Source organism: Panthera leo, chromosome C1 (assembly GCF_018350215.1).
Source record: "Panthera leo isolate Ple1 chromosome C1, P.leo_Ple1_pat1.1, whole genome shotgun sequence".
NCBI lineage: Eukaryota > Metazoa > Chordata > Mammalia > Carnivora > Felidae > Panthera > Panthera leo.
Genome location: NC_056686.1, coordinates 57634751 through 57661128, shown reverse-complemented (window position 1 = coordinate 57661128; position 26378 = coordinate 57634751). Strand labels below are relative to the sequence as shown.

At 34.4% G+C, this 26378-nt stretch overlaps 1 protein-coding gene across 1 annotated transcript in view; it reads right to left on the bottom strand.

Moving 5' to 3' along the window:
* The window catches only part of LRRC7 (leucine rich repeat containing 7), a 564537-nt gene that overhangs the window by 52142 nt on the left and 486017 nt on the right, over window positions 1–26378 (bottom strand). Inside the window, exon 23 of the mRNA XM_042951516.1 lies at window positions 22299–22418. Within this exon, the coding sequence (XP_042807450.1) occupies window positions 22299–22418 (120 nt within the window). The remainder of the gene's footprint in view (window positions 1–22298; window positions 22419–26378) is intronic.

The window sequence follows — 26378 nt, the reverse complement described above, 5'->3', positions numbered from 1 at the left end:
TCTTTGACCTTGGGGGTGCCTGGGTGGCTCAGTCAGTAAGCGTCTGACTTCGGCTCAGGTCATTGTCTCGCGGTTTGTGAGTTTGAGCCCCGAGTCGGGCTCTGTGCTGACAGCTCAGAGCCTGGAGTCTGCTTTCAGATTCTGTGTCTCCCCCTCTCTCTGCCCCTCCCATGCTCATGCTCTGTCTCTCTCTCTGTCTCTCAATAATAAATAAACATTAAAAAAAATAAAAAAAACCCTCTTTGACCTTGGACGCAGTAACTTCTTACTCAACCTGTCTCTGGAAGCAAGGGAAACCAAAGCAAAATGAACTATTGGGACCTCATGAAAATAAAAAGCTTCTGTGTACCAGAGGAAAAATCTATAAAGAACTTATCAAAGTCAACACCCAAAAAACAAATAATCCAGTGAAGAAATGGGCAAAAGACATGAATAGACACTTCTCCAAAGAAGACAGCCAGATGGTCAATTGACACATGAAAAATGCTCAACATCACTCATCATCAGAGAAATACAAATCAAAACCACATTGAGATATCACCTCACACCTGTCAGAATGGCTAACAATAACAACTCAGGCAACAACAGATGTTGGCGAGGATGCAGAGAAAGAGGATCTTTTTTGCATTGTTGGTGGGAATGCAAACTAGTGCCACGACTCTGGAAAACAGTATGGAGGTTCCTCAAAATATTAAAAATAGAACTATCCCATGACCTAGGAATTGCACTACTAGGTATTTATCCAAGAGATACAGGTATGCTGTTTCGAAGGGGCACATGAACCCCAATGTTTATAGCAGCACTATCAACAATAGCCAAAGTATGGAAAGAGCCCATATGTCTGTCAATGGATATATGGATAAAGAAGAAGTGGCATGTATATGCAATGGAGTATTATTCAGCAATCAAAAAGAATGAAATCTTGCCATTTGCAACTACGTGGATGGAACTAGAGGGTATTATGCTAAGCAAAATTAGCCAGTCAGAGAAAGACAAATGCCATATGACTTCACTCATAAGTGAATTTTAAGATATAGAACACATGAACTTAAGGGAAGGGAAGCAAAAATAATATAAAAACGTGAACTGAGGGCTGATGGGGGGTGGGAGGGCAGGGATGGTGGGTGATAGGTAATGAGGAGGGCACTTTTTGGGATGAGCACTGGGTGTTGTATGGAAACCAATTTGACAATAAACTAAAAAATAAATAAATTAATTAATTAAAAAAATAAAAAAATAAAAATGGTATCTAAGAAAAAAATAATATAAAAACATGGAGGGGGACAAAACATAAGAGACTCTTGAATATAGAGAACAAACAGAGGGTTGCTGGAGGGGTTGTGGGAGGGAGGATGGGCTAAATGGGTAAGGGGCTTAAGGAATCTACTGCTGAAATCATTGTTGCCTCATGTGCTAACTAACTTGGATGTAAATTATAAAAAATAAGTAAATTATAGAAAAAAGAGAAAAACTTAGAGGGATCTAGAACATTACTTTAAACCCATGGATGCATAATCTACATGAGAACATCAATAAAGACTGCTTAACAACCCCTACATTGATTAGAATATTCTTGTAATGGTCTATCCAAGGGTGAAAAGCTGATTGCATATATTATATAATAGCCTGTAGAATTATTTTTCTGGTTTATTTTTACCTTCTCATGGGATAGGTGCAGCCCAGGACTATGCTTTGATTTGGAACTCCTTGAAGGCAAGCTCTATATCCTACTTATCATCGTAAATGACTTGCACAGTAACTGGCATTTAATAAATAATGACTACTATCCAAACACTAGGTGCTAAACAATGCACTAAAACTTACCTTATACATATTACCTCCTTTAGTCCATATAACAGCATTAGAGATTAATTATTATGAATTATTATTACCCAATTTTGCTAAGGAGGAAACTAAGTCTTGGGGAGATTAAGTAGCTTTCCCAAGTAATTTGCACTAGTGGTAAACTGACAGGATCAGGATTTGAACCAAGGCTGTCTGACTATTAAAGGTCATTCTCTTAAACACAAAACTATACTGCAATCTCCTTACCCCCAAATTGACTTTTCTGTTCTGAAAAGGAACAAAAGGATCAGGTTTAGGATATACTAAATTTCTTTAGCAGCTCTTTAATTTGCCAAAGGGCCATTCCTACTTATTGAATTAGGTCTGTTATCTATTTTAGATCCTATAGATGTGACAGATTGTTATAGTTAGGCAAATAAGTGTATTTAGCAATCTTTCCATAATTATGAAGTAATGAAGCTCATGTTCCCACATGGTTTGGTAAAACATCAAATGGACATGAAAAGAATGTGCTGTAAAATGATTCCGTCTGCATCAGTACTGTTCTTTCATTCTCTATTGGGGATACAGGCTGCAGCAAATGGGGAGAGGGAGATACAGAAGAAAGCCAGGAGTTAACACTAAATTTTGTGTGAAGTTAAGCAAACAGAAGTGACATAAGATATCTAATGGGACAATTACAGTGTTGGAGGGACTGTAAAGAGGGTTTTTTCTGACTGGCACAAAGGCTTGAGAAAGGTAATGAGGATGCTTATGATGAAGTACAAAGGGCTAATGAAAATGTAGAAAATGTCAGAGGCTCGATTTGTTCAAGCAGAGGGTTAGTCTTGAGAACACTGACTCATACTGAAGGGGAATTTGAACATGAAGCTTTCTGTAAAGACTGTACTACACATTTTGAATGATAAAAAGAAATAGAGTAGATCTGACATTTGTTTTGAACTTTCAAGGGGAGGTTGGACAAAATAACATGTATTTGAGGAGAATAGTGATGAAACATAGTATTTTCAAGTTGACCCAAAACCATACTGTCAGAATTTACAGGGAAAAAGTCCAATATCCATAGAACCCAAGAAAACGTTTATGTCAGCATCACAGGAAAGAAATGTTGATTTGATACCAAATGGCACTGTTCATACAAAATTCTGACCACAGCTAAACCAGCTTATTACATACAAATTTAAAGTGTTTGGGAGGTTTTATAGGATATAAAAGAAATGACTTTCTCACTACAACGCTGCTTTAGTTCACGCTATTCTCTAAGTGAAGAATGCTAGACTGAGAAGTATATTACCCAATTCATCTGTCATCTGTTTTACTAGCCACCTTGGCTCTTGAACCACTTAGGATTGCTTCCAAAAATCAAACAGCCTCGAAAGATGACAGTTTATGCTGCTGAGAATATTCAAATGGACACAATTCATTCTCTCACATTAAGTCCAACAGAGTTCAAAAATGTTTGGGAGCAGTGTCAACAACACAGAATCATCTAAAAAGGATAATTCAGTAACTAATTTCAAGGAACCAGTGACGCTCATTTAAATGAGTCAGTTACAATAATTTTGTAAAACGACAAAAACTACAAAACAGTCCTAATCACTTTCCATTTATACTATATGTTCTGTAGTGCCTTTTTTTAGTAAGCAGGTTAAGTTTAAAAAATATAGACAATTGGACTTCTGCTTCCAGTTAGATGAAGTAGACTGACTTTTCCCTGTTCCCTTTAAGCACAATTAAAACCTTGGCCATAATAAAGAAACTTGGACATATAATATAAAACAAATATATATAAACAATATATAAACAATATATATAAAATTATATAAACAAATATAAGGGAACTCTGGAAAGAAGACAGAATAATGCAGATCAATTACGGATCTGGAGACCAAGCAACAACATGGCACTGAATCCCTTGGGTTTTATTTTTGTGAGAGTCAGGACCTTCTCTATCATTCAATGAGGCTACTCCCACTGAGGTATTAGTGGAGACCCTCTGTGGAGCTGGAAATTCCATCCTCATCTAGCAATAACAAGAAGACTTTGCCTCAAGTGTCAACGGAGACTGAATGGGAAAATTGGACTTCTCCCTACCTGGCCTGAATGAGGCAGTGCCCCGTTCTTCTCCAGTTGGAGTGGTTTCAAGGAAAGATACCTAAAACATAAGGTTTAAGTACAATCCAGAGTTTTATAACATTCTACAAAATTTCTAGGTTTAAATCATACCAAGAACCAGGAAAATGTCAAACTAAATGGAAAAGATAATCACTAAATGCCAACACTGAGAGAACGGAGATGTTAGCATTATCTGACAAAAATTTTAAGGTAGCTAATTAAAAATATGTATCAATGACTAATTATGCATATGCTTAAACCAAATGAAAAAAAAAACGGTGGAAAAATATAAAACTTCAGCAAATAAATAGAAGATATTAAGAAGAAACAAATGGAATTTTTAGAGCTGGAAAATACAATGACTGAAAAGCTCAATGGATGGGCTTAAAAGCAGAATATAGAAAACAAAGAAAAGAAACAGTAAAGTAGAAGCCAGGGCAATAGAAATGATCCAATCTGAATAGAGAAAACACACTGGAAAAAATGACCAGAGTGTTAGTGACCTAATAATCAGATTATCGAAAGGAAAGGAGGAAGAGAATGGGGCTGAAAATTAAATGAGGAAATAACTGCTGAAAAATTCTGATATTTGTCAAAAGACAAAAACCTACAGATCTGAGAAGCAGAATATCACACAGATTAAACTCAAAGAAAACCATGCATTGACACCTTATAATTAAACTTCTGAAAACTTAAGACAAAGAAAAATGTCCTAAGGCAGCCTGAGAAAAATGACATCTCACCAGAGACTAAAAACAAATCAAATGGCAGTGGATGTCTCATCAAAAACCAAAGAGAAAGGAAAGAAGTGGCACAATATTTTTCAATCGCTGAAGGAATAGAACTGTCAACCTAACATTTTATACCAGTGAAAATGTTCTTCAGGAATGAAAGAGAAATTGAGACATTCTCAGCTGAAGACAAATGAAGAAAATTTGTCACCACCAGGCCTATCCTAAAATAATGGCTAAAGAAAGTTCTCTAAATAAAAAAGGAAATAATAAAAGAGGAAACCTTGGAACATTAGAAAGAAAGAAAGAACATAGCAAACAAATATATGGATACCTATAATGAGCCTTCTTTATCTTCTTGAATTTTCAAAGTAATGTTTGATGACTGAAGTAAAACTATGTCATTATCTGAGGTGGTTCTATATGTATGTAGAGGAAATGTTTGAGACAGCTATAAGCAGAGGAGGGTGAACTGACAGAAAGACAGGTAAAGTTTCTGCACTTCATTTGAACTGTTAGGTGATGACACTAGCAGACTCTCGTAAGTTATGTATATAGAATATAATAGCCAGAGCAACCATTTAAAAAGCTACACAAAGAGGTTTACTAAAACACTGTAGATAAATAAAATAGAAATTCTAAAAAACGTCCAAATAACACACAGGAAGCAGGCAAAAAAAAAAAAAAAAAAAAAAAAAAGACAAATCAGAGAAGCAAAGAGAGAGAGAGAGAGAGAGAGAACAACAAACAAAAAATTACATTAAATCTTTAAACCTTAATGTGTCAGTTCTTAAATTCAAAGAGACTAAATGCACAAATTAAAAGACAGATCTTGGCAGAAGGGATTAAGGAACATTACTCAACTATATGCAGACTATAAAAACTATATGCAGACATTACTGCAAATATAACAATATAGGAGGATAAAAAGTAAAAGCATTAAAAATATATATCATGCAGATATTAGTTAAAGGAAAAGAGAATGGGCTGTATCAATACTAGATAAGGTAGATTTCAGAGCAGAGCAAAAACACTCAATATAGAGAGGGATCTTATGTTATGAAAAAAGAGTCAGTCCACTGAGGGGACATAGCAATCCTAAATGCATACATAGCTCCAATAACAAAGCTGCAAATACGTGACCAAAATTGATAGAACTTAAAGAGAAATAAACAAATACACAATTAGAGTTGGAGATTTCAACACTCTTCTCTCAACAATTGATAGAACTACACTGAAAATGACCAAGAATACAGAAGAACTCAACAATACCATCAACTAACCAGATCTAATTGTCATTTATTGAACATTCCACCTGACGTCATTCGAATACACAGTATTTTCAAGTTTTCATAGAAAAATTACTAAGATAGAACATATCCTGAACCAGAAAACAAATCTCAGCAAATTTAAATGAAATAAAATAACACAGAATGTATTCTCCAACCACAGTAGAATCAAACTAAAAATTTATGACAAAAAGATAAAACTATCTAAACACTTGTAAACTACACAACACAGTTTGAAATAATGTGTGGGTTACAGAGGTCTCAAAAGAAATAAAATAATATATTGAACTGAACATAAATGAAAATGCAGCACATAAAAATTTGTGGAACACAGCTAAAACAGTGCTAAGAGAAAAATTTATGACCCTAAATGTAGGTACTAGAAAAGAAGAAGCCTCAAATCAATAATTAAGATCCTACATCAAGAGCCTAGGGAAAGAAGGGCTAAATAAACCCAAAGCAAGTTGGTTTTTATTATTAAGTTATATAATAATATAGTTATATAGTTATTATTATATTATAGTTTTTATTATTATAAAAAGAGAAGGAAAAAAAAGCAGAAATCAGTGAAATGGAAAGTGACTGACAGATAAAATAGATGAAACAAAGAGCTGGTTCTTTGAAAAGATAAAAAAATTGACACATTTCTAGTAAGACTTAAAAAGAAAAAAGAAAGAAGACATAAATTACCAAAATTAGGAATGAAGAAGGGAATATCATTTCAGTCCTATAAACATCATAAGGCTAATAAGGTAATACTAAAAATAACTCTACACATAAATTTGACAATTCATATGAAATCGGCCACTTTCTTGAAAAACCCAAACTACCATATTTCATCCAATATGAAATAGATAATTTCAATAGCCCTGTAACTATCAAGATTGGAATCTGTAATTTAAAATCTTCCAGGAAAGAAATCTCCAGGTCCAGATGGTTACATTGGAGAATTCTAACAAACATTTAAATAAGAATTAATGTCAATTCCACACACTCTTTTCCAGAAAACAGAAGAGGAAGTAACATTCCCAATATATTCTATAAAACTAGTATTGTCCCAATAACAAAACCAGACAAAGACAGTACCAAAAAAAAAAAAAAAAAAAAGAGGAAGTAAAAGAAAACTACAAACCTCCTTCATAGATGAATGCAAAAATCCTTAACAAAATATTGACAAATAGAATTCAGCAATATATATATATAAAAGAATTATGTACCATGACCAAGTAGGGTTTATTCCAGTGATTCAAAGCTTGCTCAATATTTCAAAATCAACCAATGCAATGCACCATATTAATGGACTACAGAAGTAAAATCATGTGATCCTATCAATGGAAACCTAGGACATTTGACAAAATTCAGCTCCCATTCATAACAAAAATTCTGAGATATATAGGAATGGAGGGGAACTTACCCAACTTGATAATGAACATTTCCAAAAAACTTAAAGCTAACATTATACTTAATGTTGCAAACTGAATACTTCCTCCCTAAGATGAAGTAAAGGCACAGATGTCCACACTCACCACTCTTTTTAAACACAGTACTGGAAGTTCTAGTCAATAGACTAAGGCAAGAAAAGGAAATAAAAGGCATACAGATTGAAGAGGAAGAAATTAACTGTCCTTATTTGCATATGACATGACTGTCTACATTGAAAATCAAAAGAATCAACAAAAATATATTCCTAGAACTAACAAGTGAGTCGAGCAAGTTTGCAGGATACAACATCAAATGTATTTATGTACGTTAGCAACAAACATGTGCACATCGAAATTTCAAGCAACAGCATATACAATCACACACACAAAAAAGTGAAATATTTAGGTGTAAATCAAACAAAGCTTGCACAGGACTTATACGCTGAAAACTACACAATGCTGATGAAAGATATCAAAGATTTAAGTAAATGAAGACATATTTATGGATTGGAAGACTTAACATAGTAAGGACGTAATTCTCTCCAAATTGATACACAGGTTTAACAAATTCCTATAAAAATCCCAGCATGATTTTTTAATGGATGTATATAAGATTATTCTAAAATTTATATCGAAAGGCAGCAAAAATAGAATAACTATAATGATTTTGAAAAAGAAGAAGAAAACAGGAAGAATAAGCCTATCTGATTTCAAGATTATTATAATTACAGTAATCAGGACTGTGTGATATTGGCAGAGGGACAGACAGATAAATGGAACAGTTCAGAGAACCCACAAATAGATTCACACAAATCTGCCCAAATGACTTTTTGTCAAAGGTGCAAAAGCAATTCAATGGAAAAAAGATAGCCTTTTCAACAAACGATGCTGGCACCATTAGACATCCATAGGCAAAATAAAGGAGACCTGACCTACGTCTCATACTTTGTATGTATATAAATTAGCTCAAAATAGATCACAGACTTAAATGTAAAACGTTGAGAATGAAAATCAAACTACAGAATTCGAGAAAAGATTAGCAAATCAAGAATGGGATCAAGAACAAAGAACCCTCAAAATGCAAAAGTAAGAAACTAAATAATCCATTTGGAATAATGTTGAAAGATGTGAAGAAACATTTCACCAAAGATTATACAGATGGCAGCAAATAAGCACATGAAAAGATGTTCAAAATCATTAGCTATTGGAGAAATTCAAATTAAAACCACAGTGAGATATCACTACACATGTATCAGACTGACTAAATAAACCATAGTGACAACGACAAATGCTGACAAAGATGAGAAACTCAGAGGCTGCTGCTGCTTGAAATGTAAAATGGTAAGAGCCGTTCTGGAAACATTTAACAGTTTCTTAAAAAACTAAACATGCAAGGAGTACCATATGATGCAGCAGTAATATTCCTGGGCATTTATCCTGGAGACTTAAGACCAACATTCATACAAAAACCTGTCCACAAATGTTTAGAACAACTTTCTTCATAACAGCCCCAAACTAGAAACAATCCAAGTTTCTTTCAGTGGGTGACTGGTCAAACAAACAGATGTGTCCTTACCATAATATACAAAACAGCAATAAAAGGTAAGAAACTATTAACACACACACACACACACACACACACACAACGATATGAATGAATCCTCAGAGAATTATGCTGAGTAAAAAAGCTAAGCTCAAAAGATGACATACTATAGGATTCCATTTGTATGACATTCTTCAAACAACAAAATTATAGAAATGGAGGGTTGTAGAAATGCCAGGAGTTAATTTAAAAAATAAGAGGCAGTACAGATAACACAATCTTTGAAGGTAGATGACCCTGGGTTTTTACTTCTTGCTTTTAGTTGTGCAATCGTATACAAGCTACCTAAGCCCTCTGCTTATCATATGAAAACTGTAGATATAATAAGTGCTTCATAGAATATTGTGAGGAATAAAGAAGACAATGTATTGAATTGAGCAAATTTCTTGGTACATAGTAAGTACTCAATAATTGCAATGAGAATAAAAAGTTCTCTGCTGCTTAAAGATCTGATTGTTCTTTGGACATAGCAATAGATAATCACCCAAAAGAACTGTTTTTAAACCTGTGGCAAATAATCAATGTCAACTTGCTTTATAAACTGCTCCTGAAAGTTAGCCAATCAGCAAGAGTCTCACTCAAATAACCATGCTTCCCCAGTTCAAGGTCAATTAACCCCTAAATATTCCAACTTCTGAAAATCCATCAATTCTTGAACTCCATGCTTCCTCAGACTGTGGTTTTACTCAGAGATTGTACAAGTTATTTGTTAGCAAGCAGTAAATTATGTTTTGTTTCAGATATTGAAAAATGGCTTCTTTATGGAGGGATACCGCATATACAAATTTAAAAAACACAATTCTGGGGCTACTGCGTGGCTCAGTCATTTAAGAGTCCGACTTTGGCTCAGGTCATGATCTCGTGGTTCGTGGGTTGGAGCCGCGCATCAGGCTCTGTGCTGACAGCTCAGAGCCTGGAGCCTGCTTCAGATTCTGTCTCCCTTGCTCTCTGCCCCTCCCCCACTCACGCTCTGCCTGTCTGTCTCTCTCTCAAAAATAAACATTAAAAAGAATGTAAAAAACACAATTCTGTCATAAGTGGAGATGGTGCTACTCTTCACTAATACAGCTAATATTTTAAGTTGCAGTGATTCACCTTCATTTTTTTTCCCATAGACATTTCCATCCCCATTATTTATATAATTTCATAAAACTGTCCAGATGAAGAGTACAGCCAGTGTTAATGGATAAGTAATTCAAAAGAGACACTAACTCATGACCTTGGTCTCATTAACAGCCTGCTGTTAGGAACACCGCTAAATGAAAATTTAGCTTGTCCCTAATTAACAGATTTTTATCCAAAATAATATTATAACAGCTACCAATAATTAAACACTGATATGACAGACATTGTGATAAATATTTTACATCATGGTGTTAATTTTTAGAACCACTCTATGAGGTATGCATCACTGTGCTCTTTCCCCCATTTTGGAAAGTAACAGCAAAGCTTAATATGCGCAAGGGCCAATCAAAGATAAAGTTCAAGTTCATAATTTCTCTTGCACTCCTGCTTATAAGAAAAAAAAAGAACACGATCTTAAGAACTAATAAAAAAATTGAGACTATAAGGTATGCATCACTGTGCTCTTTCCCCCATTTTGGAAAGTAACAGCAAAGCTTAATATGCGCAAGGGCCAATCAAAGATAAAGTTCAAGTTCATAATTTCTCTTGCACTCCTGCTTATAAGAAAAAAAAAGAACACGATCTTAAGAACTAATAAAAAAATTGAGATTTTTTTTCCCTGCAGCTTTAGTGCATTATTTAGTTTTTATGTTTTAGTATAATTGTCATTTTGCAGGGATTAATTCAATATTCAGTGCAGTTTCATTACGTTTACCAGTGGTTTTGGTGACAGGATTTAGGTTACTTTGAGGAAAATGGAGAGAGTGTTAAATAGGGGGTGGTGGTTGGAATCTTAGGTGATATAATCAGGAAGTTTGATGAGCTAAATCATTGAGAAACAAAATTAACAAAATGAACTAAATTCAATACTATAGAAGAATCTGTAGGTAGGTTTCAGTCATGCCCAGAGCTCCTACATCTGTTCCTTCTGGATTCACAAAAGTAAGTAAAGAACTTGCAAATGTTTCGGATGAAAGAAAATGAAGGTTTAGGGGGAAAAAGTGCATTTAAGATCTAAACTCGATTTGTGTAGGATTGGGAAGAACAAGTTGAAGAGGACTCAAAAATTATTTTTAAGTACATGACTGGTGCCAGGGTTTCTTTCTCTCTTCTGAACAAGTTGTGGCAAAAAGTTCTAGCTAACTACATATCAAATATATTGCTGATATTGAGGGTTATTTACTATTACAACAGGTCTATGCTATAATGTTTTCTGAAAGTTTTTGGTTGAGTGGGGTGGGAGGGATACAATACCTTAGTAGTATAACATAGTAGTTAGACCAGGTTGTAGAAGCAGACATTACTAGGCTCCAATCCTGTGTTCCTCAATTCCATGCCTCTGGCTCCCTGTCCCATAAGATTGTTGTGAAGATGATACGAGAGTGTCTATGTTAAACAACTTAGTACAGTCCTACTCTGTATTGTAGAAATTGTTTTATAATTATGTTAACTAAACTAGTAAGCATTATTATTTCTTCTTCTTCTTCTTCTTCTTCTTCTTCTTCTTCTTCTTCTTCTCTCTCTCTCTCTCTCTCTCTCTCTGTATTTTAAATATTCAGCTGGGGCAGTTTTGATGCCAAAAATCTATGTTCTCCCATTTGGGCATTAGAGGACAATTAAGCACAGATACTTGGAAGGGAGCTCTGAAGCTTAAAAGAGAGGGGGCAGGAAGATGTTCTTTCTCCTGTCCTGGGGACTGGGTGACATTGCATTCTGCTGGCATAGTGCAATATTTTTAGAGGGGGTTATTCAAAATACTTGTTGACTTCAATTTTTTAAGAGTTAAAAACTGGTGATATACTTCAATGCCCCAAATGACAGTTAAAAGGGTGAGGCAATAGGCCCTTTCCCTTCAGTGCATACGCCTTAGGATGACAGCTGGCTGATATGTGCAGACGGTCTTTTCCGGCTTATTGAATCTCATAAGCATATTCTCTTATGATTAAATGTCAACTTATAAAACACAGCTATGGAACTGGAAATTATTAACCAAATGAAAAAAACAATAAAGAATCCACAGTAGCGAAAATGATGAAATTAGAGCTAAGTCTATACTCTTCAACCTACAATTTGTTTTGTGATGATGCTAACTTACTACATTCCTGAAATAAAATAAAAAGATGTTAACAGTAACAACAAAAATTTGACAATTATTCCTTTCACCCTTAAGATTTATTAGACTCTTTAGATAGCCAGATAAAGTCAGATAAAAATCAAGTGGCAAGACATGGGATCTTACTCTTGTGATACCTTCTATTTGGCAACAATCCTTGATCATCTGCCAGTTGTCATGTTGTTTAGATCTTCAAATTACATACTCGGTCATGGACATTTTTATTTCACTGGATTAATTTTTCATTTTCCTTTTGCTTTTATATTTCTTCCAAAATGAAGATAGTATAAATGTTATTGAGTTATTTCAATTTTCTTAGGCAGAATAGTCATTTGTTTTAAGGAACAACAAGAATTGATGGAAGTAGTTTTAATCTGCCACTTTATTGTTTTAATCTGTGGCAAGGTTTTTTTTTTTTTAACCTCTGACTTAACAGTCATTTGATAGACGTTCTTTGGGTTTGCACTCTCACTGAGGAAATAATTTAGAGTCAGTCCAGATGAGAACAATCTCCTGATTTCATAACAGCGATGGCTTTCACTACTGGGCACAGCTGTATTGTTGTACTTATATTAGGAGATAAAGGGATGTACTCTGGAAATTAAAGAATTAATGTTGTATTAAGTAAAAAAAATAATTAAAAATAGCAAGCATGAAACTAAACAGGGTTTTACTCAACTGCCACTTTTGCTTCAAGCTAGAGATTTTTTTCACTCACATTTCTACAAACTCCTATCCACATTAGTAATAGTACATCAATTGATTAAAAATATATCATTCTAGCTGGTCAGATTAACAAAATAAATCTTTGCAATGGATCATTAAATAGAGGAAATTACTTCATTGATTTCTTCAAACGCTTCTTCCTGATTCAGCTACTATTACCGAGGACGTGGAACTGCCCCTGAAGGGGCCCCTTTCCATGAAAGTTTTGACTTCCTACGGGCCATGTACTCTTGCTTTGGCAATTAATTCTTATTTAACAAGCAAGTCTTACTATTTACTCAGGCTTCTCTCTCTTATTTCAATAATCTAATTGGATGAATCTAATTGGATGCATTCATTCTTATTTCTCTAGTATAGTGAAAGACATGGCTGCACTGATTTACTGGAATAGATAACATGGCAATCAATCAGGAAGCTGTGTTTTAAAAGCATACATTTAATTCATCTGAATAATGGTTCTGATACTGGTAACATAAAAGGAGTGCAACTTGAAATTCTCAAGACTAGATTTGAGCCCTTAGCTTACGATTCCTACAATTATTCTTTGGCTTATTGTATGTATTTTAACACCTAGCAGTACATTTTTATCCTGTTCTAGAACAATAACTGATATTTATGCCATAAAGACCATGCTGAGGCTACTCTAGTAGATATAAAAGCATATATTTGTTAGGCAGGGGACATTAGTGCATGTCTTAATGTAGTCACTAAACATAAGCATCAGAAATTTCAAAGAGCCTCCAATGGATATTTGGTGGATGCCTAACAATATTAGCAATAATTGATACTTAACCATAAATCATATAAGATATAGTTTTCACCTACTTCCCTCTCCTACTCTTGACCCCTCCCAACCTGGAAGGAGATTTGTATGACGGTGGGTATGCTTGCTTCCCAGGCAACTCGTGTGTTGCTTAACACTCCTTTTTTTGGGTGCTGGGGTGGCTCAGTCGGTTAAGTCTCTGACTCTTGATTTCAGCTTAGGTCCTGGTCTCATGGTTTGTGGGTTCAAGCTCCACGTGGGGCTCTCCGCTCACAGCGCAGGGCCTGCTTCAGATCCTCTGTCACCCACCCTTTGCCCCTCTCCCAGTCATGCTATCTCTCTCTCTCAAAATTAAATAAACGTTAAAAAAACCCCTCCTTTTTCAATCTAAGGGCAAAATTAAGGAGTGGGTACTTACTATGCACACAAATAATCATTTTCAGATTATTTCTGGATACCAAAACCCTACTTTCCAGGATATCAAAGAAAAGTATAGTTGCATTATTGTAGATCCAGAAAGTTGTCTTCAAAATCCTGCTAGGGATTAAGGTTCCCCTGTCCTTTTTAAACTTTAGTTCCCTGAAAAAAGTGGCTTTTGGTCAAGAGAAAAACTGCATATATTAGTGTAGGAAATGTCTCTCTGGGGGCAACAGATTGTGCCAAGAGTTTTTGTTTTTGTTTTTTTTTTAAATCCATAATTGTATGACGTCATCAATTTGCCCTTTCACTGACTCATTTCTTCATTTTTGGGCAGAGCTCCCTGACAGTGAATGAGTTTGGCTGATATTTCTTCTTGAAGCTCAGCAGCCTCAGTGGAATATGCTGTCACCGTGGATATCAATGTGGTCTCGATAGAGCTCAATACAGAGTCCTAAGTGACACCACCGTGAGTGAGAGTGACAGGAAGAGGATGAGGGAAACAAGGAGAATCTCAGTCTATCAAGTGACTCAGAAAAATCTTTTCCTAATGTTTAGAAAAAATGCTTGGGGCTTAAAATGACTATATAAATGATTCCAACCTGTTTTTGATTTTCAGGGATGGCCCAGTCTACCAGAAAAATTAAAGAAATATTTACTCTGGCCAGTGCAAAATGTGCTTCTATCAGAGGAGAAAAATGAGGCCCGAAAAAGAGAAGCAGAAAAGCAGGAGCCAGGATTGTGCTTGGCATTACTCACAGTGATAGGGAAAGTTGTTCTCATTTGCTTATGGACTGACAAAATCGAGGCATTTATTCCTTGTGGTTCTTTACTGTTAATAATGTGCATTGCTTTGGGAGGGAAAAATACAAAGCCTCAGGCAAAACCTACTATACCTGACATATTTCTTTCTGTACAAAAGGAGAGGTTAGCTACATAATTGACAATTACTAAGTTTCAGAATATTTTTTTTATTTCACTTTTATTTTAAGCTGGAACTTGACACTGATGTAGTTGATGGAAATGAGAAACATACCTATTTCTCTGTATCTTACCTCCTATATGCAAGGTTTACTGGGTTGATTTTCCTATCTGCTTCTTCCACACATTGACTTGCTCTCTTATAGCCTCAAGATCTACTCTACTTTTGCCATCCTTACTTTTTCCAGCATTTAAATATTCATCTCTCTTTCTTACCTGTTCTAGACTTTCCACTATTTCCATATAAGCAAGCTATATTTACCCACCTCCCTGCCTTTGATATAAGGGATTCCAACAGCACTATTGCTGTGTCTCAGCTAAATTACAAAAGTCGTGAATTATTGTTACTTTTATTTCAGTTCCATATATATATACAGTGCGGATAGCAGTATTTGCTCTTAATGGAAAAGGGTTTGGAAAAAGTTACTTTTCAATGACTATAACTTAATAATCACGTATTTTAAACACTTTTTTTTTTAATGTTAGAGAGAGGAGTGACAGTGAGGGAGAGGGGCAGCTGGGAGAGACAGAATCTCAACTTCCCCTGTCTAACAAATATATGCTTCTTTAACAGAGAATCTTAAGCAGGCCCATGTTCAGCATGGAGCCTGATGTGGGGCTCTATCTCATGGCCATGGTTCATGACCTGAGTTGAAATCAAGAGTTGATGCTCAACCAACTGAGCCATCTCTAATGATTATATATTTTAGATAAGATATCTATGGCAGAATAGTAAAATGCTTTTTATTTAAATAACTAAATATGCAGGTTAATTTTCATCTGTCACACTTTTAAATATCTACTTCTTATTTAAAAATGATCTCACTTTTTTGGAAAGTTCTACAATAGATGGACTTTTATTACCAAGTGGAAAACCAATTCTAGTAAAAATTTGATTCACTTGTTTTAAAATAAAAATGATATCTTGACCATATGGTCAACAGCAAGGCAACATAAGATTTTCAGGAGGTATTTTAGATCTTATCTTTCTAAGTATGTATAGAAAGAAATGGTAAAATGCATTATACTACGATACATGAGAAATGCCAAAATTAAAATAAGGAATGAATATTTCTTCCCAGGAACTTAATTAAAAAAACTTTTAATACTTCATATGATTTGAAAAAGCAAAAATTTGGGGCGCCTGGGTGGCGCAGTCGGTTGAGCGTCCGACTTCAGCCAGGTCACGATCTCGCGGTCCGTGAGTTCGAGCCCCGCGTCAGGCTCTGGGCTGATGGCTCGGAGCCTGGAGCCTGTTTCTGATTCTGTGTCTCCCTCTCTCTCTGCCCCTCCCCCGTTCATGCTCTGTCTCTCTCTGTCCCAAAAATAAATAAAAAACGTTGAAAAAAAAATTTAAAAAAAAAAAGAAAAAGCAAAAATTCTAATTTGGTTCCTGGGAAAGAAAGGATGAAAAGACAATGAAAATGATAAAAAAAAAACCCACATAATTTTTCTTAAATTTCTTTAAGTTTCTTCTAATGAGTTCATGGGCATGCCTCACAGATGACAAGCATCTGGCAATCACGAAGCCCTTAATGGCTGAGCTGGCTTTGTAGATGTGAGAAAATCCTGGGCAAATTCAGCATCAGGGACAAGTTTATGAGCCAAGACTAAATTAGCTGCATTTTTATACTTTTCTTCTCAACTGTGTCCATCTTGATGTTGACCCTTGGTACCTATCTTTATTATTCTAGCTGCCAACTCATTATGCACTTAACCTAGAAAAACAGACACTTGGGGAGGGAAGAGTTGCTAATGCTGAAAGAGACCTTTGAATGTCTAGTCTTCACATATTAAAAGATTTTCAGATTTAATATCACTAGGATTTTAAAGTTTCTTGGTTACCCTTTCCAGAAAGGGAATGTTTTAAGTTTCATTTGTTTTAATATGCCACTTTAGCCTTTTTGCTACAATGCTTTTCTGCTCCAACATTGCAACATATCCTTATGGGCTTTATCCTTCAATTTTAAACCTCCTCAAGGATATGCAACCTTAAGACTCTCAAAATTTTTTTAAGACTCTCAATATTCTTAAAAGAGTTTGTCATTTCAGAAGTAGGGAAAAACAGCCTTGTCATTCCTATGGAAGGAGTCTACCAAATCAGAGTATAATATCTGGCTTTAAATGAAAAAAATTTCACATAAGAAAGGAAAAACAAAATTTCACTATGAACTTCCTACTATTTTCTCTTAAGTATAGGAATGTAATCTAAAATATGTAGTCACCTGTGAAATCTTGGTGAGTAATCTAACTTAAACCCCACATCTCTCGGAAGAAACTGTTTCTTTTTCCGTACAGCGGATAAAAATAATAAAAAATAATGAAAATAATAGTACTTACCTGATATGGTTGTCATGGGGATTAGATGAAGAAATACATTATGACATTTAGCACAATACCTAACACAGAGTAATATTTAATATATGGTACATAATAGTTCTTACCAGAGTGACTTTAGCATAATCCAACAGATGACAGTTGTGAAAGCAGAGATGTGACAGCAGTCTAACGTACAAATATTCCTGAAACCACTGTTGTTTTCAGCCATTCAAAAGTTTTTAATAGCAATTCTTAAAGTGCTTGTGTAGTAATGTTTGGAATTCAGGGGGAGGTTTACATAGCTGTGACATGTTCTTCCAGCAATGACCCCCAGACTCTGCATTGACGGATATTTAGAATTTGAGATTTTGGACACTGACATAGCAAGAGAGAACTGAAAACTACCACCTACTATTACACCATTAAAAGAAAAAAAAGTCAGTTAAATCCCACCTCTTGCCACTCAGAAAAAAAGAAAGCAAAAAAACAAGTCGGGATTTAACACCCTCAAATTTTGCCATGGATTAGCCACTCTCGGGTACTCAGGACAGAAATAGTAGATAAAGAACAAAATCCTTTCTGATCGATGAGCACTTTTTGTCTATTTTATGTGTCTGAAATATTTGATGTGTTGGAGGGTACCCAAATTTGTTCTCCTATAGTGTTTGAAGTACTCACAGGCATATCCGTGAGTACTACCAATATTAGTTCAACCAAAGAGCTATGATAGCCAGAACAGAGAGCCACAGTTCAATCAAAGCCTTTCTGAAACTGTGTCTCCCCCTGGGTCTCTGAAGCACCACAGGGTTTCTGATCATGGTAGTATCACAGCACTAAATACCACACAGTTGAAGTATCACAGTAGTAACATAGGAGTATCTCTAATAATAATAATAAGATTGTTTAAAAACTCTAATACAGAGATTTCAAGAAATACACTGAAATGGAGCTGGCTACGACTTCATCATTTATTCTCCTTTGATTCCCCATTCCATTTGTAGTCCAATTCTTAGTTTTCCATTCTCACTCTGTCTACCCTGACTACTCACTTCAACTGCAAAAGTAATATTGATTTTTAAAAACATTCCCTGTATAATGAAATATAAACACAATAAATAGTAGTATTTTTTTCATATTTATTTCAGTGAATCCTGAAGCCCAGGTTAATAATCCCATTACCATTTTCATTTCCTTAAATTGATTCTCACTGAATATTAACTTAATATATTCATTTAGAATATAATAAACTAAATTTGGATATTTAGAGCATCTTTTAACCTCTCTACTCTGTGAGATAATAGGTAGACATATCTATACGTTCTAAAATCCCAGATTTTAGGCAAATTTCAGGTAATCTGAAAATGCATATCATGATAGTAGGAAGAAGATACAAATGAGTTTACACATGGAAGACATACTACATTATTTCACATTTGAAAAGAAGTATCAAAGGTTATGAAGTTTTCACATAGATGAAATAATTATTTTAGTCTTAAATAAGACCAACTACCTTACTAATGTTTAATCAATACAGGATTGCATGGGGTTCTTAAAAAAAGTAGAGAAGCAAGCAAATGATTATCATGATTTTTACTGATGATATGATTATGGAGCTTGAAAATAGATTTCAGGTAAAGTGCATATATGGATGGTTAATGTAAACAGCTCTTAATTCCATTCAGAGTAATAAGTGAATAAAGCTTTTTTTTTATTGGTCACTGGAGTTGAGAGCTCTATCTATTCTACTCCAACTGATTAGTCAAAGCTAATCATATAATTCCATTCATCTTGCTAGGGGTGGGAAGTCCTTCACTATTTTGGATCAATGAGATCTAAGAAGACATTGGTATTTAGGGTTGAAAAGTTTTGCTTGAGGTTTTGAAAAGTTTTGCTAAGAAGAGGTAGGGATTGGGGCGCCTGAGTGGCTCAGTCGGTTAAGCGGCCGACTTCGGCTCAGGTCATGATCTCGTGGTCCGTGAGTTCGAGCCCCACGTCGGGCTCTGTGCTGACAGCTCAGAGCCTGGAGCCTGTTTCAGATTCTGTGTCTCCCTCTCTCTGACCCTCCCCCGTTCATGCTCTGTCTCTCTCTGTCTCAAAAATAAAAAAAAAAAAAAAAAAAAAAAAGAAGAGGTAGGGATTTAGGATTGAAAAGTTTTGCTTGTAACAGACTGCTTTTGGAAACTTGGCTCTTTCCCTTGATGGATTTGGAAGAGGAAGCTTGTATCTCTAATTGTCACTGGCACACAACTTAAATAATGAGAGGAACCAATTTTGGGATAAAGCCAACAATATGGATAGAAGAATGGAGAGGGAGAAAAACCCTAAGTATTTAAAATAATATAACTGAAGACTAAATCTGAGGCTTCCTCTAGATGTTGATAATCAGCTAGATATTCACTTAATATTCAAGGCTGTTTCCTTTGAAGTTTCTATAACTTGTGGTAGACCCTATTGATAAAATCTATGGTTATTCCTTCTCTGTTCTCTTTCCTAAGAACATCCCTAAATGTTGGTGTCCCATGGAGCTCTGTGTCATCCATCTGCCTCACAGCTCAATTATGACATATATTTTGATGATTGCTAAGTCTGTATCTTCAGCTAAGATTTCTCTCCTGAACTTCAGATAAATATCTCTAAATATCCACTAACCGTTACCATTTAGATACCCTAAAGATACCTCAAGTCAACATATTAAAATGTAAAGTAGCCTTGCCTCTTCCACTTCCAACCATTAACTCTTCTTGTGCTTCCAGTCTCAGTGAATGGCACATCAGTCCCTTGTCCAAATGAGAAACCTGTGTCTCAACCATGGAACTTATATCTATCTCCTATACCCTATGTCCAGTCAATCTCAACATCATGTTGGCTCACCTTTTAAGAAGATATTGAATCTATGCATTTCGCTCCACCACCCATTGCTTCCACTTACTCTCCCCTGTATTAAAGTAGAAGCTTTTTAACTGGTCCAGTTGCCTTCAGTCTTTCTTCTCTATAATTCATTCTCTGAAAAGCTATCAGAATGTTCTTTAAATGAAAATTTAATCTTTGCTTTCTCATGTTTAAAACATTTCAAAACTCCCATTCTCATTTCCTTCAGAATAAAGTACAGCATGATCAACCTTCTGTTTACCTTCCAGCCTTATTTTACACCACTCCTCTCAACTTTAGTTTCTTTACTAAACAGGTGCCCTTTCCAGAAAATCTCATAACGTTGTATCCCAACTTCAAAGCACTAACCACACATTATGTTTATCTGCTGTGTTAAATATTGCCCAACAGGCAGATTAATAACATGTGTAACACCTGTAATCAGGGCATTAACAGCTATTTGAGGTAAAATAATTTGATATTTAATATATACATATATATTTTAAAAGCACTGAAGTAGTCATCAAGAGGAAAATCATCACCTAAATTACAAAGAAAGTATGTGATTATGTAGTATATATGTAAGCTAGGAAGCATAATTATAAAATTCAACCTAAGAAATAAAACAGTAGCAAGAATAATACAAATTTCCTCCATGATCTTACCCCCAGTTTCCTCTTTAGAGATATCTCTAATCATAAATTTTGCTAACCATTCCCTTTTAAAAATAGTTTTCTGAGTCATGTACTTATGCCTAAACAATATATTTTAGTTTTGCTTATTCTTGAGAATTATAAATTTCATAGGTTTGATGTGTTCCATCTCCTGAAACTTGTTTTTTACTAAAATTATGTTTCTAAGGTTTATACATATTATTATAATTACTGATTAACTAATTTTCATTGCTTTAAAATATCCTTTTGGGTGAATAACAGAATTTATTTACATACTTTTCTGGTGGTAGGTTTTTCCAGTTTCCTACCATTGTAAACATTAAAAGTGTCTTGAATAACATCTTAGGAGGACAATTTTTAGAATATAAGGTACACTCATGGTCATCTTTATAAGATAATTTGATTCCAAAATGGCTGTTTTTATTCCTACAGGAACTATGAAAAGGTTTCCATTGCTCTTATACTAGCAAACAATTTACATTTTTCAGACTTAATTTTTGTGGACTAGTAGGTATAAAGTAGCATCTGTTTTTTTTTTTTTGCATTTCTGATTGACAAAAATATTCTGCTTTTTAAAATGTTTATTTCCTCTCCTAATTATTCTTGTATTTTACCATTCTTTTGTATTGTGTTGTATGTCTTTTCTTATTGACTATATGAGTTTTAAAAAATATATTCTGGAATAGCAATCCCTTGTCTCTCATATATGTTGTAATTATCTTTTCCTGGGTTGTGGCTTTCTTCTTATTCCCTTTATGGTAATTTAACATGCAGCATTATAATTACTTACTTACCACTTAGGATACCTCACTAGACTAAAAGATCTTCAAGTTAAGACACCATATCTTACTTTTGTTCCCCAGAATCTAAAAACTGCTCAACACATAGCTGAGCACAGTTGCTCAGTAAGTATTTATTGAGTGAATGATTAGATGAATGAACTGGTATGACTTTACAAATGGTAAATCAATCTTTTTAGTTGAATTTCATTTTACACAAATTGGCTACACCATACTGCTAAACTCAAGAGGGTCAGAAGTGTATATTACACACAATCCTGTACTTGCACTTCGAAGGTGGGTATCAGACACTAGTAAGAGGTGATAGTATCCATAGAGGTGGCAGGATATTGTTTATAAAAATTTGTAACCAACTCTGAACATTTGGCAGTGTTCATTTTTCATTCTTTTCATGCACTTATGGTTAACTAAACTCCCTATAGTGGGAAAATATTTAGTCTAAATTTATTACAAAATTAGAAATGAGGTTATGACACAAAATATGGATTACATATTACAATGGATGCACAAGGTTCATGGTTTGTGTCATTAATTTGAAACTGGTTACCTTTTTAGTAATGGTGTCCGGAGGTACATCCCGCCTCCCAAGAGGATAAGGATTCCATTGGCCACTAGGAGATACATCTTCTTGTCCATTGTCTAAAATGTTGCTTTGCTGGGACGGGGTCTATTGCAAAAATGGTATGGCATTCTTTAGTGATGTAATAGAAGTTTATCATAGTTTTCTGAAAAGAGTCCCTAGTGACTGTAAGATTAATTGTGTTTAATCGCAGAAAAACAAATATTCTGAACTGGAAGTATTATTATTCACTATTTACTTAATAAGAATTCTGAATTGACAGGTTTTTGGAAGCAATGAGAAATTCAATGAAAATAACCACTTTAGAGTTATTCACTGAATTTTAAAGAAAAGTTTAGATTATTTACAATACCTGAATAAAAAATAATCCGAATAACATTAACCGATTGTTAAAAACCACAACATTTAAAAATTGCTTAATTCATTTCTTTACTATAATCTTACCGTTTAGACTATAAACTGAAACCATATAATACATTATATAACTTTCAATATTCCAAACCTAAAACAAATTTTATAAGGCTGTACTGATTCTGGGAGAACATGCGTTGCACTAATCCAAAATAGTGTTAATAATAGCATAGTGTAAGACTTACGGTACTATGACATTATATACAGATAGCTTTTAGGGAAATATGAAAGCAACATCAAAAACGTTGTGCTATTAGAATCACAGCATAAAATAAATCTGACTGTTGTGTTTCTAATTTTATTTATATAGATCATTTGTGCTTTAAGTTTAAACACCTCATATATTTTTAGCTGATTTACTGCTTATTTTTTTAACAAATAATAATACCCCTGTATTTATTATTATTAGTATTTGATATGGGAGAGAGTTCCATAGTTTGACCTGAGCAGGTAATTACAACCATCAGAAAGATGGGCTCCCATAGAGGGATATAATAGTGGTATATTTTTCCTGTGGAATGAGATTAACTTTTCTCAATGACTTTTCTCCTTCTCTAACCTACCACATATGCAGCTACTCCTTGATTTGCTGGGGAATTCTTCTGTGGATGAGAAATTATGCTGTTTCGTACACCGTTTTCTGTATATGTTTTGAAGTATCCCTATGGATAAATCAAGCCTAGTTAGAGGGTGCATGTGCAGCTCTATTCTGTGTGAGGAAGTGTCCAACCCCAGGGTGGGAGAACTGGGCCATTCTCTTCACAATGTTGCACAGATGGGCAGCTTGGCAGCTCTCATCTGGTTATACAGAGTGGTCCTCGTTGGTTTTTTAAAAAACAATTATGTAACCATCCAATCTGCATGCTGATTGCATGCGTTTTTTAAAAAGGATTGCTTGGAACTATTTTAAAACAGGGTTATGATACCAGATGGAGTTTTCCTAAGGTATAATGGATATAATGAAAAGTAAGGAGGTAACTCAATTTTCTTATTGTACTTTGGCCATGTGAATTCCTTTTTCAGGAGTCTATCAGAAACTATGAACAAAGAGAAAAACCATCCTGAACTGAAGCTTCTGGGTTAGCTAGGAATGCATTCACTTGTGGTTGTTTGAAAATTCGCATGTAGGTAACACATTTAAAGTACATATTACTTGAAAAAAAACAGATTGCTACTAAATCCCTGTCTGTCTGTTTTCAAGCATTAATTTTCCTTTATTTCCTAATATTTCCTTCATAATATTTCCATTATAGTCTTTTCCTTTTTCAGATCAACACGTTTGCATATGCCCCCCCCCACAGTTTTTCTATATATTAAAATACAACAAATCAAGTTATTAAAATTAAGCGGTTAAAATATAAGTATTCAGGGTAAGCACTCCTGGCTGGTGTTTGTTTGTTTGTTTTTGGTTTAAATTAATATACATGTCTTTCTGGCTTGATTTCTTTGCCAGTGAAATGGGATAAAAAATGTGTTCATCTGGCTAGGTGTTTGCAAAATATACTTCTAAGAAGTGGCCAGAATATATAACACAGGTATCCGTTTTTTTCCCCCCTCTATATCATGTCCATCTCCTTCTCTATTTCCTCTACGAGTTCTGCTTCAGCTTCCCAGACAGGACTCTTTGTCACAGAGAGCAACTGAGAATTGCAGAATTTTTCTTGGTGTTAAAAAAAGGTGAAAACCCTTTAGTCGACATCCTAATATCATAATGGTGTAGGTTCTTCATTCATTTAGGAATCTCTCTCTCTTTTTAAAATTAGAATTAGCAACCACATCAATTCTACATTACAGGGGTCAAAGAAAACATAAACATGCAGACACGTGAAAAAAATACTTTCACTAGACATGGAAATTAAAGGAATTTCCTGAAAGCAATTTCCTTTATTCATTTCAAGAATGCTCTGGCCTTTTTTGTTTTTCTTAAGTGAGACATCCTGGGAGGAAGGGGAGTTTAAGTTTGGAGAAGTAGAAAGACCATGAAAACAGCTTATCAATGTTGGGGGGAGGGCGGGGATGGGTAATCTAAAAAAGAATTATACAGTGTGTTCACATTCTGTTCCTAAGGTGTACAGCTATTTACTAAAAAATTATACTTTTCACAAACTGCTACTGAATTGTATATAAATGCAGTTGCTGAGTTGTGAAAATTCTAACAAAGGTTAAAAGGAGCAACTGAAAAACATTTAAAAAAGTAATGAAGCTATCATTGTTGAAATTTGTTATTTCAGAGAAAATAACCAAATTGAGATTCAGTTACTCATTCAATTATTTCTAATACTACATTCTAGATGTTTTCTTTAGATACTTTAGAAAAGTAGGAATGAATCTTCTTTTCCTCAGCATATGTAACCAATTAAATATAGAAGACATCGAAAATCACCATATTGCACCATTTTTTCAGCGTCTAAATTCTGTAGATCTTTAATATTTCAAAATATAGACAAAATGGTCATTATGATTTAGTGAAAAATCAGAAATTATATTTGTTAAGAAATACTCCAATGCTAGGAGTTTTGCTGATGGGACTCTGTCCCAAAAATGACCATGGACATTTATAGATTTAACATTTATGTTTTTGACTACTGTGAATGAGCACAAGTGTGTACTGGAAGAAGTAATTTCTAATTTGGCTGAGACATAAATATGCATGAAAATGTGTGATATATATGTGCATGTATATAAATGTGTGCATGCATGTGTTTATATGTGCCTATGTGAGTATGTGTGTATATGCAGGATTCACGTATATGAATAAATGAGCTTAGCTGACCCAGTAGTTTTACTTGGGTTAGCTAATTAATGGATACACTGAATGCTTGACAAATTATACTTACTGCATTTAGCTGGAGAAATTATATGAGAGTGGTATTAGCATTTGGCACTTTGCAAATGTCTCAGGATGTATGCCTTAAGATCTCAAGGATCTATTTTGCTTAGTAATTAGCCTATAGTTCACAAAGGCATTACCATAGATTCAAAAATGTTTTAAAAACAATTTTCCCAAGAGTATTTCCAGTGAAAATGGGAATATAATTTATTTTCCACATATATTTAAAAAATAGGTATTACAAAGACAAATATACACCAAGTTACAATATAAATGATTTTGATTTCAAGGGGTTCGTTCAATCTGAAGGTGGTAATGTAATGTTCAGATGATTTTTAAACCAGCATTTCATTATTGTGGTTAGGAAGCATATGTATGAGTACTAACATTATTATGTTGGTAATGTTAGCCATTGTCCATGAGGATTTATGTGGATTTACAGGCTGGAGGTTTTTTTCATAATTAGAAAGATAAGTGAATCTTCCTTGAGTGATAGATAGCCAATAATAAATCCAGCAGAATCAATAGAAACTATAGGCAATAGAAACTATAGCCCCAAGGTGCTACATAAATCTTGCTTTGCTTTCAGCAGAAAAAAAATGGCATTAAGTAACCCATGAGAGTAGGGTGAATAAATGCATATCAAATGTTGGTACTATTTGATCCTGAATCATGTGCATAGATCCAGTAAGAAAGGACATTAGAAATTTAAAAAATAATTTTAAGTAGTTGCAAACATTTCTATCTAAATTTCTCTAATTCAAAAGATAGTAGGATGAGTATCAAGTAATAAAACAGGTAGCAAA